The 18,581-nt window shown below is 47.1% G+C and overlaps 2 protein-coding genes across 7 annotated transcripts; one reads left to right on the top strand and one right to left on the bottom strand.

The window, feature by feature from the left end:
* Positions 1-5,205: 5,205 nt before the first annotated feature.
* Positions 5,206-7,365, top strand: LOC120672818. Of its 2 annotated transcripts, XM_039953419.1 has the most exons (3): positions 5,206-5,419; positions 6,586-6,829; positions 6,988-7,365. In XM_039953419.1, exons 2-3 carry the CDS (start codon positions 6,682-6,684, stop codon positions 7,140-7,142), a joined length of 303 nt encoding a protein of 100 aa, XP_039809353.1. In that variant the 5' UTR covers positions 5,206-5,419; positions 6,586-6,681; the 3' UTR covers positions 7,143-7,365. The 2 variants fall into 2 exon arrangements, with proteins under 2 accessions (XP_039809353.1, XP_039809354.1); XM_039953420.1 differs by lacking the exon at positions 5,206-5,419 and having other exon boundaries at positions 5,433-6,829.
* An 85-nt stretch (positions 7,366-7,450) lies between these two features.
* Positions 7,451-17,981, bottom strand: LOC120672817 (metal tolerance protein 7). Of its 5 annotated transcripts, none has more exons than XM_039953414.1 (7): positions 13,103-13,225; positions 10,599-10,692; positions 9,100-9,215; positions 8,755-9,000; positions 8,415-8,495; positions 8,086-8,316; positions 7,451-7,982 (listed from the first exon to the last, which is right to left on the bottom strand). In XM_039953414.1, exons 1-7 carry the CDS (start codon positions 13,208-13,210, stop codon positions 7,638-7,640), a joined length of 1,221 nt encoding a protein of 406 aa, XP_039809348.1. In that variant the 5' UTR covers positions 13,211-13,225; the 3' UTR covers positions 7,451-7,637. The 5 variants fall into 5 exon arrangements, with proteins under 5 accessions (XP_039809348.1, XP_039809350.1, XP_039809351.1 ...); XM_039953416.1 differs by lacking the exons at positions 10,599-10,692; positions 13,103-13,225 and adding exons at positions 15,954-15,956; positions 17,536-17,961 and having other exon boundaries at positions 7,471-7,982; XM_039953417.1 differs by lacking the exons at positions 10,599-10,692; positions 13,103-13,225 and adding an exon at positions 17,536-17,981 and having other exon boundaries at positions 7,471-7,982.
* Positions 17,982-18,581: the final 600 nt, after the last annotated feature.

The following is an 18,581-nucleotide window of genomic DNA, read 5'->3' as shown; positions in this document are numbered from 1 at the left end:
CACCAAAAAAAATTACGATAAAAAATTGGAAAAATGAGAGGATATGGCGTTTGAACCTTGGTCTCTAAGACCAGACTACGGCGCCATACAACTATTCTACAACTTCACGTGTTAGTGCTCTTCAATTTGGAAAAAAAAAAACTTGAGGCTAACGGGAATCGAACCCTGGTGTTCAGCAAAAGACACACACCTTTACCAACTGCTCTACAGTTGCAGCTATTTCAATGAGTAGTATCACTATATTTATATAGATATCTCGTGGTCTAATTCGGAGAAAAAGAGAGATGCGTAACAAGGATTCGAACTCGGGTCGTGGAGATAAGACACGGGAACCATGCCAGTGCGCCAGGACTTCGTTTGTGAAACCGATGGGTAACAAAACTGTTATATATTTTATTTGTTAATTTGGTCATGTAATGAAGAACAGATGTGTGATTCCTATTTTTCCTTTTGATCTAGAATTAAATTTTATAATTGGTATTTCTTACTCATAGGAACTCCAAATTTGATGGTTCTTTTTCCTAATTTTTTTCTAAAATTATGATCTTTCAGTTAATGGCATTTGTTTGTATGTTAATTACTATTTCTTGGATTTTTTTTATATGGCTTGTTTTCTTCCACCTAAATTGAAAATAGAAAATATGTTTTTAGCATAATAATTCGTAATATAACCTCATATTTTCTAATTTTATGGTGAAAATAGAGTTTTTTCCAAAATTGAGATGCATACGAGTTCGAAAGTATAACAAGTTTCACAAAACTCAAAGTTTTGACTTGAATTACAAGATAGTATGCGAGAGATGTATCCATTATGAACTATGTATACTTCAAATATCATAAAATCTTATGAAACTTTTATGTCAGAATTATACATTCACAAAATGATTCTACGACAAATTATAGAATTTCCAGAGAAGTTTTAGATATTATTATCATTATCTTATAATAAGGTTGCAAATAGAAGTTTGACTTATCCCTCGTAAACAAATGAAATTTTTATCTATTTTTAGTATATGAGCTAAAGTAGAACATATGATCCTAAATATAATTTTTATGAATTTTTTAATCTTATTTGAGCTAGAAATAGTTCAATTTGGAATTATTTTCAATAAGCAGATAGAAATTCATTTAAACTATAAAAAAATAGCAAATCGGTTCTGTAATTGTTGATATTCATACACAACAACCTTGATGCAGTATATTACTTTTAAAAAATATATTAGAGTATTCAAGATATATTTTTTGCAATTTACTTCATAAGGTGCTTTAAAATAAAAAAGAAAATAAAAAATATTAAATGTGAAGTCTATTGAGACAGATTTGATTTTGGCCCATCTAACAGATAGGCCCAAGAAGACACATTAATTTTAGCCATCGGATCAATTGAACGGCTCAGATCATCCGTGCTTTGTATAAATGATCCATCCGCTCCCGGAACCCTACCCACCCGCCGCTCTCTCCCCCCTTGCCTCTCTCCCACCGACGCCCTACGCTTTCGCTCCCCTCTCACACCGTTGCTCCTCTACAGATCCACCGCCCCTCCCTCTCCTCCGACCGATGCCCTTCCTCCCCAATCCCCAGCGCCGCTACCCACGCCCCCGCGGCCCACGCTGCTCCCCCGACGGCCGGCGCATGAAGGAAGGCGGGGCGAGCTGCGGACCTCAGCCCCCGACGCGTGCATCTAGCGGCGATGGTGGTGGCATCTCGGAATGGTGGAAATACTGAGGTGCTTCTCCCCGGTGGTCAGTGCTCCTCCCCTCACTGGCAACGCGCAGGTATGCTCTGCCCCTCCTCAGATCCACCGCATCTCCCTTCCTCAAATCCATCCACCCTCCTCTTTAGATCCACTGCTGTCCGCGATGAGACCGGAGTGCGCAGGTCTACCTCGCCATCTGCAGAGCAAAGGACGTGCAGGCCCAAGGGCTCCGCGCTGCGCGACGCCACGGCAAGGGGGCGCCTCCGACCTTCGGCCACCACGCCGCCGCCGCCGCCGCCGAGTCAGCGAGGACATTTCGCCGGAGTCGCAAAGGTACAAGCTCTATTCTTGCGTGCATTCATGTGGGAGGAATTGTTCCTTTTGCTTATTTGTTTTGTAGTTTTTTTTCCTGGAACACATGCTAACTCCCTCCTGCATGGCTTAGAAAATCTCCCTGCGGCGTGATGCGGGTCTGACGCTAGAGCCGGGTTCGTCTCCGTCAATGGCCAGCTCCAGTCGGCGGAGCATGGTTGCGGAGCAACATCGGGCCAGGCCAAGCAACGCTGGGTGTGCCCCTCCAGGTGAAGTGTTCGACAATATGCCCCTGAGGCAGCAGTAGCTGCACTAATGCTCATTGTGCTTCAAAATTGTTTCTTGTTCATGTCTGATGATTTGTTTTCGTGAGCAGAGATTCAGAAATCTACTCAGATTATAAACTAGCATTATTGCAACCAATATTAATCATGCATTGTTCTTTTTATCTTGTTTGTTAGTTTGTGATGTAGTGAGCGATCCTCTCATGCTTCAGCCAATTTGACAAAAACAATGGTCATCGAGTAACATTGCATTGTGTGGTCAGTAGCCTACTCAGATTATGAACTAGCCTTGCAACTTGTATGTCCAATGCTATCATTTTTTTAATGCATATATTTGGTTTTTAGAATAAACCTAAATCAACCGTATCCATTCCTAATTCTTTCTCTATGCATGATTATGAGATTTAGTAACTGTCAGCCTGCAATGTTTCAAATGGTTTAGTAACTACGAAGATAACTTTGCTACTATCATCTTACTAGGACAGGACAATAGGATGTATTACAAGGCATTAAAATCTGCTAATGGTTTTTTTGTAGGATGTCACCGATGGCAAGCCAGTTTTGGTTTTCACGAGGAGGTTCAGTGGATGCAAGATGAAAACATAAGTGTAACTAGCTATTTTTAGGATGTGCTTCTAGTTGTAATCTGAGATTTTTTTGACACGATGTAACCTGAGATATTGACTCTAAATATATTTTGTGATTCTCTTAATATATGCTTCAATTTTGATATACATGGGCTAAAATGGTTGTCTTTTGGGTAACATGGGCTAAGCCCATAGCAAAATGGGCCTGCAATTATGGCAACTGTATTATCGTACACTGGGGCAGCCACGTTAGCATCCAAAGTTGCAGCCACATCAGCGTCCATGGTGGCAATAGTTGCCATGTCACCATCCATGTAAGCAACTACATCACCTGACAATTCAATTCATGACATAGTTTGTGACGTTTATTTTTGTCACAAACATTGGGTTTGGACTGGGCTACGCGGGCTCAAACCTAATCTATGACAGTTAAAAAACATCACGGATTGTTTCAATCTGTGACGTTTTTAACAAAAACGTCACTCGATTTAATCTGTGACGCTCAATACATGACGCTACCTGAAAACGTCACGAATAAAATTTTATGACGAATTTTCAACGATCTATGAGGAAATTGTTCCGTCACGGATTAAATGGTTTCTTATAGTGCCTTCACGGCACGCCAGCACTTCCGCCGTCTCCGGGTCGGATATGCTCTTCATCACTAGGGCCGACGCTCCCATGAAAGCGCCCGCCCCATCCCTCGCCATCGCCACAATATCAGAATTCTTCGAAAGTGCAGCGTCGACATTTACCTTCATCAGGCCTTGTGGGGGCGAAATCCATTTGGGAGCTGCAGCAGGTGCACAGCCCGCACCCGCGTCCCCCTTCCTCTCCACTGTCGGAATAGCCGTCTCCAAGTCTGCAATAAACCTCTCTATGAAGCTGTGAGTGGACAACGGGCTCTGAAAAATATTTTCATGAATTGCCTTCCTCCTCGCATGCCAAATTGCCCACAAAGTTACAAGTATCACCAACTTATCATGAGCGAGACCTACTATTGCTTCGTGGATCCACCCGCGTGCATTGTCATCTTGTGCCTGACTGATGAAATCAACAAGTTCATCACATTGTAAAGCCCAAACGCACCTGGCCATATTGCATTCCAGCAGCGAGTGCTTCCACGAATCCTGACCGCCACAGATAGAGCAATTGCTTGTCAGTGCCATGTTTCTGCGATGCCGCACATCGCCTGTCGGAATGGAGTGCTTAGCGAGCCTCCATAGGAACACCCGGATCTTCGACGGGACCTTGACTGACCACAGATCCGTCCAGTCTTTCTGGTTCGCCTCGACATCTGATCTCCTCGGGTTGTGTTCAATCTAGTTCGACCGCCGTTCCCGTGTCGTGACCAGCATCCGGTAAGCCGATCTAATAGAGAAAACTCCGGACTTCTCATAATGCCAGGCCCAGAAATCCTCCTGCCTCCGCCCAGACAGCGGAATGCTTCTGATCAGCTCGCCATCCATCGGCAGGAAGTGTGTGTCCACCGCCTGTAAGTCCCATGTAAACGTCAGCGGGTTAATCAGTTCACTGACCTTTCCCGGCGGTGTGTCACTGATGTAGCATATTGGCCGTAGCTGCCCATCCCTCGGAAGCCAATTTGAGTGCCACACCTCCGTATCTTCCACGGTTCCAATCCTACGAATTAAGCCTTGTTTGAGCACTTCTTTGCCATCGACAATAGCCCACCAAACTCTAGATGGAGAGGGTCCCAGGTCTGCCTCCAGAAATAAGTTGCTCGGGAAGTACACTGCTTTGAGAACCCTTGCGCTAAGCGAGTCAGGATCTTGCAGGATCCGCCACGCCTGTCGTGCTAGCAGTGCAAGGTTGAAAATCTCTATGTCTCAGAAACTCATGCCTCCCATGTATTTTGGTTTGGCCATCTCCTCCCATGCGACCCAGCATGTCTTCCTTTTACCCTCCTTGCTTCCCCACCAGAAACTCCGGAGTAGATTGTCAATGTGCTGGCATAGCCCCCGTGGTAGTCTGAAACATAACATAGAAAAAGTTGGGATCGCTTGCACTACAGACTTGATCAGGACTTCTTTTCCTCCAGATGAAAGACTCTGTTCCAGCCAGGACTTCTTTTCCTCCAGATGAAAGAGTCTGTTCCAGCCAGCCTTGAACTCGCTTCCACACCCTATCTTTTAGGTACTTGAACGCCCCATTTGTTGAGACACCAACATCCGAGGATATGCCTAGATACTTCTCACTCAATGCAATATTATGGACTCCATGACAACCTCACGAATGCTCCCGCTAACGCCTTTTGCAGCTTGTTCTCCTCTACAAAAGCACTACTAGGCTGTCCAGATTTGGGCTTCCTCGGAACACAACCCGACCGCGAGCCCGCAAACAGACCAGCCCACAACGGCGATTCCACCCTCCTGATTCATTCCTCTCTCAGCTCCGCTGGTCCTCGCCGGCGCCGCTCGTGCGTGCAGCAAGGAACCCCCCCCCCCCCCCCCCCCCCCCCCCGTTCTGAAACTTGCGGCCGCTTGTGGAACCACGCCAGCCACCGCCAAAGCCGCCAGCAGGTAACCTAACCTCTGCGCCCGAAGGCCGAAGCCATAGCCTTCTCGCAGTAGCAGCTTTCTCCGGTCTGGGCGCCGTGTTCGTTTAGTACTGCCGATTTGATCTTTCTGTGGTGCGGCGGGCTGCGTGGATTAAGTAATTGGTATTTGTGTGCTGACTGGTGGCTAAGGCAATACGTCGAACACCTGGTGTGCGACGCCTCTTGGGAGGAGCCTTGAGTCTATCATGAACTTTTCTGGGACTGAAAGGAGGTGGCGGTGAACTAGGTTTCCTGAATTGCTTGTGCCGCAACTTAGCAGAAAGCAAGATTTACCTCCGGCCGTTTGGAATTGGAATAGGTTGCTGTTACTCCGGCGTTCCAGTGGTCGATTTATTGCTATCCAGCGTTGGCTGCTGATAGGATTGCGAATAGCTGGATGGATAAGCATAAAGATGGCTTCTGTAGCTTCTGCTTTCATGTTTTACCAGCATTGTCTGTGCATTGCTTATCTGTGGTTTCGCGAACAGATATTGTGTTATGGCTTCCCTTTTCCCCGGACATGAGTTGTACTTGTTGGGTGGCCTGTTTATCTCACTGCATTGTTTCCCGATGCTGTAGTCCCGATATCTGACATGTTACATTTCCCTAATCTATTACAGAATGGGTAGCTCTTATTCATGAGTTCTTTATCACACAAAGTCATTCAAATGACCATATGTAGACTAGGCAACAAGCTTGATGCTCTTGTGCATTAAGCCCATGGCTGATTATTTCCGGTCTTTGTGTTGTGTAGCACATTTGTTTCCTGTCTGAAAAGGAATTCCCTTCCCAGACCCCACCTTGTGTGGGAGCTTTCAGAACGGGGTACTCCATTTTTTTGTGACAGGAGTTTGGATGTTAGAATTGTCAATTGGATTTGGATAGATGATGTTGAATTTTCCCAATTACAGTGTTCAGCAAGGGGGATAATAAACGACAAATCGATGCATAAGTTCATGCATATTTATCCTACTGGACTAGCAACCTTGTAAATGAATTCATACTATTCATGTTTTATGGGATGCATCCATAGTCTGAGATCTTCTTAATGAAACACGTGCCTGAGCACGTTTGTGAGAAAAAAGATCCATAGTCTGAGATTATTTGTAAAGGAAAGGAATAAAACAAGCCTAACTGTTTTCGTTTCAGGAACGAGGTGTCATTGTAAAGTCTGAACAGCAGAACCTCTTATCAACTTCAGCATATCAGTAGTGTTTTTCATCCTTAAAGAAACCAAGGATCACGATGGCACTGCGGCGAGCGCTGGGATGGTCGGAAGGGGAGGTGATGCGGCCGGAGTCAAAGCCCTGCTCTCGGTTGATGCGACAGACTGCTGGCATCTTCTCAGTTGGTGGTGGTCTGGCTTTCTGGGTGCTCTGCCGCCTTCACTATGGTCATTACTCCTGTCCATCCAATCATCTCCTCCTTATGTATTTTTTGTACAATTATACGCATCTTGTCAGCTGTACTTGTTGAGTTTTCTCACTGTGCAAGTCCTTTGGATCAACCCAGAACTCGAACCATTTTGCTGACCTTGTGTTTATTCTGTAGGTCCAAGAATAACAGTTCCAAGGAGTCTCAGGTGGGCGTCATGTGGAGCAGTCTCTGTGAGCGCGTCATCATCCTTGCTTGTGCGGCTCTTCAGCCCAGAATGTGAACCTCAGAATATAGCAGCATATGACAAACCTGAATTGAAGCCTGAATAGCTAGCTTATTTGAGTTTAGAGTTAGTCTACTCAGTTTATTACCAAAAAAAAAGTTAGTCTACTCAGTTGTATCATGTTTTTTATCCGTGCATCCTGGACAGTTTCTGGAAGATACCTCTGCATGATGGAAAGATGGAGCCTATCATATATTGTCACTTGAATTTGTTTTACTGGCTACCATTGTATGGTAAATTTATCTCCGAGCTATGAGCTGTTGCGTTTACGATCCGACCTCTGGCTCTGGTACATGCTTCTGATTAGATGGATTTTTCTTTTTCGGATTTGGAGTAGAAATTTTTTTGCTTATGTGCCATCTAAACAAGCAATATATAGGTATTCCAAATTTCATCACACGACAAAAACATCTAGATGTCCTTTTAAGAGTTGAGGGCTTAAGAAATGATGTTGCACTTCGTCTTACAAGTACTTATGTCATCAGATCTGCGGCAGCTCTACAACTGGTCTGGGCTCCGAGGGAAGTAGCTCTACAACTGGTCAGACCTCGGCCTTGTGCTCGGGCCGGTGCGTGAACTCGAAGTCCACGTGGACAAAGGCGCGCTCGACCTCTGGCAGCTGCTCCAGCTTCTCCTGCAGCGACTCGCCGATGTCGTGTGCCTGGCTGAGCGGCATGGCCCCCGGGAGCACGATGTCCACCTCCACGAAGTAGTGGGTGCCGAAGGTGTAGGCACGCACCGTGTCGATGTGCCGGATCTCCTCGTGGTGGTTCCAGATGAGGTACGTCAGCTTCGTCAGGTACTCCGCCGGCGCCGACTTGCCGATCAGCGTGCCCACGTTCTCCAGCACCGTCCGCGCCCACGTCGTGATCGTGTACAGCGCGATCTGCAATTTTTTTAGAAAAAAAAAATCACGGATCCTAGTTACTTATACTGACGGCACTGCTCTAGCTGACGACGTGAGATGATTTTGCTAGAAATTTGCTCACCAATATGGCACCAACGGGATCCATCCACCATTTGTACCTGACGGCGAGCAACGCCGCGACCAGGCCGACCGAGTTGGTGATCACGTCGAAGAAGTGGTCCTGGGCGTAAGCCCTCACGATCTCGTTCTTGAAGGTCCGACAGTAGAGCATGAGGAAGAACTTCACGACCGCAACCGAGGACATGCTGCCCACCATCCAGAGCTCCTGCTTGCGCTTGAAATTCGCATGCTCCTGTTTGTTTGGCCATTGAGCGAGGTTACCGTCAGGGATCAAATCAGAGAAGAGAAGGCGCCGTCTGTTGTGAGAAAGGTAAACAACCGATCATGTACCTGCGTGATGAGCTGGCGCCCTGATTCGATCAGCACTTGGAAGCCAAGTGTGCCCATCACTGATGCGAAGACTATTATGCCCTACAACAAATGTCAAATTATTCAGTTTGCGGGGAACAAAAGTCAGACACTCTGAATGATCCAGGAATTCAGAACAACACTTGTGTGCAAGACTCAATCTGACAAAAAGAAGATGCTTGGGCAGTAAAACTGATTCACAGTAAACGATTTTCCAGAACTAACGTATGTTTTATTTTGTGATGCAAAAGAGAGATCATCTTAAATTAAATACACATTACAAAATCTGCCAAAGTAGTAATTCGGCAAACAAGGTCGTTACCACTGGCTGCATGCGCCTCTTCCCAATTGGGTAGTTGTACTTGTTTGGCTTTTTCATAGCATGCGCTGTAAACCAAAGAATGAAACCTGACAGAAGGTCCAGTAGAGAGTCCAGCGTCGATGCTATTACTGCCATGGATAAACTTTCGGCAGAAGCAACGACTTTCGTAACAAAAAGGATGAGATTGATTATATTCGACAGGTTAATAGCAAATCTTTCGCTCTTTGCCAGTTGCCTTAGCTCTTCCTGAGAACCAAAGAAGAGGATTCAATCAGTATCTTGCAAGAAAAACAACGTGCTTTTTTGCATACTACATTGCAGAAAATCTGTAGAATGGACTCGCACCTCGGAAGGACCATTCTGATCTAAGCCACCAAGTTCATTCATGGTCTCCATCTCGCTGAAATCCTTCAGTAGATTCTCTTGCTTCTTGTAGTACTTTGCAATCTTCCTCTGCTTCCCTGAAATTTGGAACTGGATTGTCAGAGGTGACGAGGCGTAGTACAAAACAGAACATAAGGGTAAACATTGAACAACCAAAGGTAACTTCAGAACAGTGACTCAACCAAAGGATTGAGCAATGAGCACGCCTATATCAGCTTTTATTAAGGGCACGCATGCAACATCACCACATGACTGTACACATGTGTTCCAGCATTACCACGCCAGTGGGTTAAGGGCCCGTTTGGCACGGTTCACGCCGGCTCCGGCTTCAGCACTGTAGAGATACTGTAGCTACAGTGTTTTTTGCAGTGAAGCCGGAGCCGCTTGAAGCCCTCCCAAACGGCCCCTAAGACGACAAATGCATTTCAAGAAGCCGCTTTGCTTTGAAGGTAAGTCTGAACCACAGTGACAGTAACTTGCGAAGGGTCCATTATGTATTAAAAGTTGGGTCCGTCTATATCGTGCTTGAGTGATTCGTGGACTTCCTACACTCAAGTGATTACAGGCAACAAATCACATGAATCGGATACAACCAAAAATTCGAGTGAAACATAGACAAGTCTCACTCAAGTGATAAATCCAACACAACCCGAATGATTCACACTACTAATCTCACACAAAACAGGCTTGAAAGGACTTCAAAAAGGAAATTCACACTATGGAACTAGGTGTAGAAGACAATAAATAGAATTGTAATTATAAAATTGAACAGGAGTGATTCAAATGCAGAAAAAAAAGTGAAAACACAAATTTTAACATAACAAATATTCTCAAAAATATTTCTATGGAATACAAACAACAAAAGTTTGAGGGTGCCTTTAAACCCCACAAATGCCAAATGGCAAATACAAAAAAAGGCTAAAAAAGAAATTACAACAAGAACTCAAATAAATAATAGTTCAAGGTACATTGGCGATTTAACATGCTTGAACTGTAACCGGAATAATTTGTTCTTAATTAAGGTTATTAAAAAATTGAGAAAACTATTTTGCAAACTTCCTACACTCGACAGAATCATAATGAACAAAATTTCAGCTGAATTCATAAAGTAAGAACAAAACAATTAATCAATAAGTACAATTATTTATCCACCTAGAAATATTTATCCACCTAAACCCTGAACATGTAAACAACAACTATTAAAAATGCAAATTTATTTTTATTTGTGGACCTAAACCCTGCAGATGCAAATAACAACTATTAGAAAATGTAAATATGGAAATATCTACTATATAGTATTTACACCTTGATTACACAAAAATGACGGTACAATTAGTACTGAAACTTTATAATGAACAGACTATATTGTATTTAAAATACAACATAATTTACAACTAGAAAACAAAGGCACCAGTTCAATATGAATCCATTGTATAAGGATACTCAATATGAAGCTGCACCTAGAATACAACCCTTCCTTAAAGTCAATATAAGCACCACTTCAATGCTCAGAACTGTGCCAGGAATGACATGGTCTTCTCCACCTGCATAGACCTACAAAGCAATTTGGCCAGAAGCATAACGGCATAGTACAAAGACACCGCTTCTGCAATGATCAATAGCAATTCTGTAGACAGACTCCCAAAGTTCTAGTAAAATATAAATTAGTATAAATCACATGTGCATACGAGAACGTGCATCATACAAAATTTACAGTGACATTTCCACTGTAATTATGGTTATGCTACACTATAAGTATAGTAAATATATCATATTAATGTAGTAAATAATAGTGTAGAACAATTAGAAATAAGACTAATCTTGTGATCTATCGTTATAGTAAACTTAAAGCACCAGAAAGATGAAAAATTGAAAGGACTGGAAATAGTAAAAGGAAGAAAGACAAAAGGAGAGAACGCCCACCGGGACAAACCTCTTCTTCTCTACCACTAAGAAATGGCACAAATTACATATAAGATGCAAATTTCATAGGCAGTGGCAGGGGATAAATAAAAGTGGAAGGTAGAAGGAGGGCAGAGAATTGAAAAGTGTAAGCAAGTCATATTTTAAATTTATATATCACATTGCACATCACATTAGAGCTATTGATCCTATTAGAAGTAGTATAGGATCTTGTCACCTACTGTAGACTGAAAGTAATAAAGAGCAAAATAGCAACAAATTTACTACAACATAACACTAAGCGGTAGTGTCAAAAAATTAACCAGTGGGAAATGGGGAAAGCAGATCAAGGAAGCAACATTTAAAAAGCTGACACTAGTGGAAGTATAGTAATCATAAAACCATATGCAGGAATAGTCTGCAGTACTACTACAACTAAAAAATAGAACTAAACAACCTCAATACTCTCATCTTATCTATTCTAGTTATAATATCCAACTAGTCAGAAATGTCTTCCAAGAAATAAGTATAAAATAAGCAGAAAACAATATAGAATAAGTTTATATGTACACAATTTGTACGGTTCTGTTCTAGTCAATATTCACAACTGATTACTTATGGCTAGAGTATCTAGTATACTTGATTACGGTTATGGAAGAAACACATGGAAGCAGGGGCGGAGCCAGGTTGAAGGATTAGGGGGGCTGAGGCAACGTGACATTGTGTTTAGGGGGGCTAAACACTGTTATTTGAATGCTAGGCAAGATGATGAAGCATGGAGGCTTCATGGGCACCCGGCCAGACGCGCGGAGGGGGGGGGGGCTTGAGCCCCCCATCCCCCTGTTGGCTTCGCCGCTGCATGGAAGTACTATCTCTGATGAACGGGGATTTTATCTTACGGATGGGTGGTTCAATAAAAACTCTTGTGTCCATCTTTCAAAAAGAAGAAAACTCTGACCTGCAACCACTAGCAGATGCATGTTTGGGAGACTGTTGCTCACTGATGAGAGCACAACTTATTAGCCAAAAAGAACAGAGACTTTGTTGCGAAACTAAGGAAAAATCGATCTTAACCAGACAGGTCAAGCAGATCTACAATAAAAAATCAGTTACCTAGCTACTCATTCGAAAACCTAAGATCAACATTCCCAGCAAACCCCCAGTCTAGCCAAGAGTTTTGCACCCTACTATGCACATAGTCAGTTACAAATCCAGCCACCTATAAATTAAAATGGTTGTGTTTACCTGTGTTACAAATTATTTCTGGCATTAATTCGAGAGAAATCTAGACTACTAAACCCGATCGCAAAGTAGAGACACAAAAAGAATGACCAGGTACAAACTACGATACTGAATCCAACCGAACAACAAATCGAACTAGACTAATCTCATGAATTAATTGGTTAAAAGCTATGCAACCAAAGCGAATGCCACAACAGAGACAGCTAGACTAATCTAGTCAACAAGAAACATAGGTTAATACCACGGGAATTGAATGAAATACAGGACAGATCACAGGGTAATCGATCGAAATCAACCAAACAGAAATGCAAAAACATGAAATCCACAAGGGACAAAATGAAATAGCTTGTGACACTAACCAAAAATCACAGAATCAACTGTTAGTTTTTAATGAGTCCAACAAAACCCTAGACTCCGAATACATCAGGTAACTTCAATGGGGATTTGCAGAAATTTCAGAGCTAGAGAGTTGCAGATAAACTGAAATGCCCACAAAATCGGAAGGGGACAGAGCGAAAGAACTCAGAAATAGCTTCATCAATAGATCGAATTTGAAAACCTAGCCACACAAATACAACAAACAACTAAGGAGACCTCAAAGGATGAGGACGAAGAGGATTGAATCCCTGCAAAATATATTTCTGCATAAACCCAACCAAACTACAGCACAAGCAAACAAAAATCGAAAGATCCCCACGAATCAGGTAACAAAATAACTATTGAGGATACTAAGTCCCAGGAGATACAAATCCAAACCTCAGAAAGAAGTTCAATCTGTGCGAATCAACGAAATTGCTGCGAAATCTAGAAATCGCCTCACCAAAAGCCCCCCTCCGCGGCCAGCGTAGCAGAGGAAATGGAGGATGAGAACGAGCCATGTCACCGAGAACCAAACAAATATCAGAACACGGATAGCTCGGCCCCACATATAGGAAATAATAAAAAAAACAAACGGCCGCCGGGAACAAACGGTGGCAGATTAATCAGCAGCATGATCGGATGGTTCAAAAATCGAGTGACGGAAGGTGACATAACACTCGGGTGTTCGATAGCTTTCTCCTAAAAGTTACAGGCAGGAGGTAGGGCATGCTGAAGGCTTGCTAATAGTTATGTCGTTCAGGTGCATATATATGGTTCCCAGACTCCCAGTGAGGCAGTGACTAAGAAAACCCATGTGCAGTGCAGCAAAGCGACCACTAAGCAGATGCGACCAAAGGAAGTGCATGACAGGTACAGTTTATAATAGGCGTAGCATCATCAAACATTCGATTGCAAAGACTTGTCGCGATCATATTTGTCGATACAAGATTAGAGTAAACTGCACCGTTTCCTTGCCACTAGAACTTAGAGTAGCATCCAGGTTGTCGTAGAAACAAAATTAGTGGCTGCAACATGCCTATGCCCCCCGAAAGATCGATAACGACGAGACGCGAGTTCAGTTTCAATAATCTCCTGCGATTTCCCGTACGGGAAGATCCAAGAAACGGCGCGGCGAAACCGAAGGGATGGAGGGAAACAGACAACAGAGGCGAAAGAGACAAGAGAGAGAGAGGAGGGGGGCGCAGCGCGGCGCACTGTGCGAGCCGCCGCCGAAGATCCTGGCGTAGAAGGGCGCCTGGCGGTGGAACCGGTCCGGGACGCGGAAGCCGCTGCCCACGCGCAGCCGCCACGGCTCGGGCTGCTCCTCCTCCCGCTCCTCCTCGCTCCCGCCGCCGCCGCCGCCGCCGCCGCCCTGGTGGCTCGGACTCCCCATGGCCTCCTCCTCCCGCCGTCGGGATCAGCTGGCTGCTCTGCCTAGCGCGTGGCCGCGTGCAACTCGGCTCTACCGTTCCGCCGCCAATCTCCCCCGCAAGTCCGCAACCGCCTCGGAGGGATTTATCCCCGTCGCCCCGGAACGGAAAGGTGCGGCGCGCAACGGAACGTCTCATGCCTCGGTCTCCCTCCTCTTCCGGTCTTCTCCCTTGCCGCATTTGGCGTCGCCGAGTCGGGCCTGGGCCCGAGCATGGGCCTGTCGTCGCCGCCTACCTGCCGACGCGGCGCGCACGTGGCGCGGTTAGGTTAGCGGAGGCATCGCTCTGGAGGAGTCTGGCCTGGTCCGCTCGCGCGCGGAGAGGGATCGCGAGACAGAGTTGGAGACGGCACGGCAAGGTGGGCGCGGACCGCCTGCCCAACTGGCCGATCAGGCCCTGCTTGCTCCGTCGGATTGGACCACCTCGCTCGCCGACGTCCGGGCCGTGCGTGGGGCGGCGCCGGCGCGGGCGCCAAGTGGCCGCTGTGCGCGAAGGCGACGCGCGCGGGCGTCCGGAGCACTCGCTCGTCGCTGGGGCCTCGTGTCTGCAACGGCGAGCCGGCGAGGCCGGACGCCTGTAAAGAGATGCCTCAGGAAAAAGAGGAGGAGATCCCCGTTCCCCGGCCAGGAAGACGCCGTGCAAAGACGACGTGAACAAGATGGCAACGGCGGCTGCAGCGCCGACCGCCGCCAGAGTGATCCCTCCACCACGCCGGCACGCCCCCCCGCGGCGGTCTACGTGACACGACGGCTGCACCGACCGGCGCAATAGCTGTGGGAACTTTTCCCCCGGCGGACATCATCATCGGTTTCGAATGTCAAGTCGTAGTGAAGTACTCGTAGCAGTTACTTTTTTATCTTCCCCGTGGATCATCCCGAGTGCAGCTGGACTGGTTCCGTGGGAATTTTGTGGAGGTTTCGGCACTGGAAGCGGCGACGGTGACACGTAGCCAGTAAGCTCTTTAGTTTGCCGAAAGCAGATCGTTGCGTTTGCGTCTTGGTAATGGATATAGTTAACTTAAAGTTGTCAAGGAGTAGTTATCTTCTGCCAGCACTAGTGGCAGAGCCACCACTAGGGCGAGCCAGGGCGGCCGCCTAGGTCCCTCTAGGTGAGGTTCAAAATATACTTGAGAAAAGTATTTGTTAACATTAGAGATAGTGAGGAAGGAGAGGAATAATGGATATGAGAAAAGAGAACATGGAATTTGCTTCCATAGAACAGGTTATTTGAGAAAGGAGTAAGAGTTCATACAAGTTGTTCGATACCCTTTCTTTTCGCACGCACTCAGTATTTAACTAGCGACTATTTTGCTTTTTATATGGGCTGTGTCTGATACGTGCGCGCAGGCACATCTAGTGCACCCATTCGCGCTAATTCAAATACTAGGCTTTTTGGTGCGGCGGCCCATAGTAGTAGATGCTTCCTCCGGTTCGTGGGGTGCCGATAATATTCTCCGTTCTCAACTCCGGTAGGGGCTCATGACGGTGCGGCGGCACCCTCCGAACGCGAGGACGAGTGGGCTGCGGCCTCTTAAGTGGTTCAACCTAGCGCCCCAGTCTAGCACTGCATCTTTTTGCCACCAGACGCCACTGCCAATTTTGGTAGTACATCATCTACCCCCCCTAAAGTCCCGCTCAGGCACTCACGCTGGTGCGTCGCAGCCGTTGCGCGACGCCACTCCGCGCCCGTCCGTCTTGCAGCCCCATCTCGACGCCCATCGGTGGCGGATCCGCGCCGTCGGTGCGGGTGCCTGCAGCCGGGCAACAAGCCTCGGCATCTCGCTCTGAGCGTGCAAAATTTTTATCTTAGAAGTCCGCACTAGGTCATTCACTAGGCTGGCTTCGCATCTGGCCAGCACTCGCGTTGGGATTAACTTTTGACCGCCTTTCTGAAACACCTAGCAGGGGTATATGACCTTGCCGAATAATTCACATTTAACTACTACTAGTCTGCATCTAGCCAGTAGCTATCTTCTGCCGGGTCGGATCCGGGTGAGGCCGCAACTTCGTGCGTGCAGCGTGCAGGTGAATCGACGATCCTCCTGCATGCCGCGGACGTGGAAGCAGAGGAAGGCCGGCCGGGCCGACGGCCGACGCAGCGGGCCAGAATTCCGGTTGCGTGCCGGCCGAGGTTCGCCGATAGATTGGATTTGTTTAGTTTGCCCCCCGCACGACTGGATTTCTCGCTCTGCTAAGCGGCGACGTCATAATCGTCTTGTGATTATATTGCCAGGGGCTAAAAAGAAGAATAGTCCCCTCGGAGATGCCCTCGGCCGTGTCACGGCATGCAAAACAAAGGCTAGGCTGCAACTGAAACGCCGCCTTGGGGCCGGGAACAAGAAGAGAAGTGGCAGCATAGGGTACACGTCTAGCGTGCTTTTTTTTTCCTCTTGAAAAGAAAATAGGTACAGCTTGCGACAAGCTGGACACCCCACACCACAATTTCCATTCGATTCCCCTCCTCGTCGAGGCCAATTGCAATGGTTAGAAATTTCACATCAGTCCAGTTACTGGACTTTTTTCTTGTCTCTGTGTTTGCTTGTGAGTTCTGACTCTGAGTGTGCGACTGTTTTCTGGAGAATATACGCATGCTCAATCAATTTTAAAACTATAATTTTTTAATATATAAACTAATATACTGTTCTTATCATTTTCATCCATTCAGAGTGTCGATATTCAGGATACCTAATGATGGCAAAATGACTCACTTTTTGAAGCTTAGAATGTAAAACCGAATTTCTTTTTTTTTAAATCACTGGATATCAACTATCAAATGGTACCCCAATGCAAGCGTGCAAATAAGGACCGCGAACAAGCGCTAGTGTATTACGGAGCATCACCTTGCATCAAGTATGTACTCCTGTATGCTTAACTCGTTCAAGCAACGAGAGCAGTTAAACTATACGGGTGATGATGCGTGCCTTCTTTTTCCCTCTCATATTTGGTTTGGTGCTATACGAATCCAACAAGTATCTAACGATCGCTCTCGGATTCTTTCCAGTAAGTGTTTCTCCAGTATAATGCCAGGGGCGCCTGATGCTTAATTGGCTGGTATAAACTAACTATAAAGTGGTGATCGGAAAAGATCAGATGAAAAGTATATCCAGTCCGCCTGGGACTGCACTAGGCAACATTTTAGATTATTGTTGTTACCATCGCCGCGGCCCGCCATGGTCTTTTGGTGGTATTAGCTTTCGAGTAACTAACTGAGATCACTAGACCAGAACACTAACATTCCGCCGCCTAGTGCTGGCGGATCCAGTCAGTTTTCTCCCAACGGGATCGATCGATAAATCGATTATTCGTCACGACACGAAACGGTGAACTCGAGAAACCCTAGCGCTGTTTGCATGGCAATGAGAATAATCGCTGCCATTAAACCATTAATCTGCCGAGCCGAATGATAATATTGCAAGACTGGCAGAGCAGAGGAGCAAGTTGAGGGGTAGGGTACGGTGCCGAACCGTGGCTGCTGCGGAGGAAGACCCTGGTGACGAAGGGCCGCTCCTTGGGCCGCTCCGGCATCTGCTGGAAGTCGTTGACGTTGAGCCGCCACGACGCCGCCGGCCACGCCGCCCCCTCCTCCCTGTCCTCGCCCATGCCGCCCGGCCGGTCGATCCGCTGCCGCAGAAACCACCAGCCAAGCCGACGGACCAACGACGACCGAGGTGCCTAGCTAGCTAGGGCGACGGAAGGATCGGAGAACGACGGCGATGGGGCGACGAGGAAGGGGAAGTAGTGGAGCAGCGGCAGCAGAAATGCAGGATGCATGGGCAACCGCAGGGCCGAGATGCGTGGTGGACACTGGTGGGGTTTATAGAGCAGTTGCCGGTGCGCGGGCGTGCACGGCGGCCGCAGCGCGTGGCCACGGAGCATGCGCGGTTGCGGGTTGCGCACAGGCAGGCGGACGGCGCGCGTCCGTTGCCGCCTTTTTATGCGAGAGCGCGCGCGCGCGGGGCGTAGGCACAGGCTTGTGGCCACGGGATCGAAGGGCGGGCGCGATGCGCCAAGTGGTGCGGTTGGGGTTTCGTACGTGACTAGGGGCGGCTCGGTGGGTTTGGTGCGCCACGCCTCTTGTTCCCTAGCGCGCCGTCCGGTCCCCCTTGTTGCCGAGCGTGTCGAGTCACCGCGCACACACGGTCCTAGCTAAGCTATATCCTAAGCAGTCGGCCAGTCATCACACCGTTGGGTCACCAGACATCCAGCGGCCAATCAGATCACAACCTCCGACCAAGCTACCTTCCTATATGCAGTCATGCAGACACGACACGGTTAGAGGTACACGTACGCAGGGTGCGGCTAACTAGCTAGCTAGCTAGCCAGGCGACGCGGCAAAGTGGGAGGTGATGCGGAGTGAGGGAAGGGACGTCATCCCAAAGCCGTCTAGGTCTGGCTGGCTGTGTCTGGGCGTGGCACGCACTGTCGCCTCGGGAGCACGGCGGCGTCCCGGCGGCCGGTTTCCTTGTCCCTGCACCTTGGAACGTACCGACGTGCGTCACGGGATGCAGGG

The sequence above is a fragment of the Panicum virgatum genome, chromosome 5N, assembly GCF_016808335.1.
Source record: "Panicum virgatum strain AP13 chromosome 5N, P.virgatum_v5, whole genome shotgun sequence".
Taxonomy (NCBI): Eukaryota; Viridiplantae; Streptophyta; class Magnoliopsida; order Poales; family Poaceae; genus Panicum; species Panicum virgatum.
This window is presented reverse-complemented; position numbering and strand designations above follow the sequence as displayed.

Coding starts and splice junctions, on each gene's coding strand:
- LOC120672818 (XM_039953419.1), top strand. CDS start 6,682: ATGGCACTGCGGCGAGCGCTGGGATGGTCGGAAGGGGAGGTGATGCGG. Junction 6,830..6,987: donor GCTCTGCCGCCTTCACTATG/GTCATTACTCCT, acceptor TTTATTCTGTAG/GTCCAAGAATAACAGTTCCA.
- LOC120672817 (XM_039953414.1), bottom strand. CDS start 13,210: ATGTGGGGCCGAGCTATCCGTGTTCTGATATTTGTTTGGTTCTCGGTG. Junction 9,216..10,598: donor AAGGAAGGGTTGTATTCTAG/GTGCAGCTTCAT, acceptor TCCAAATTTCAG/GGAAGCAGAGGAAGATTGCA. Junction 7,983..8,085: donor ATCCCGTTGGTGCCATATTG/GTGAGCAAATTT, acceptor AAAAAATTGCAG/ATCGCGCTGTACACGATCAC.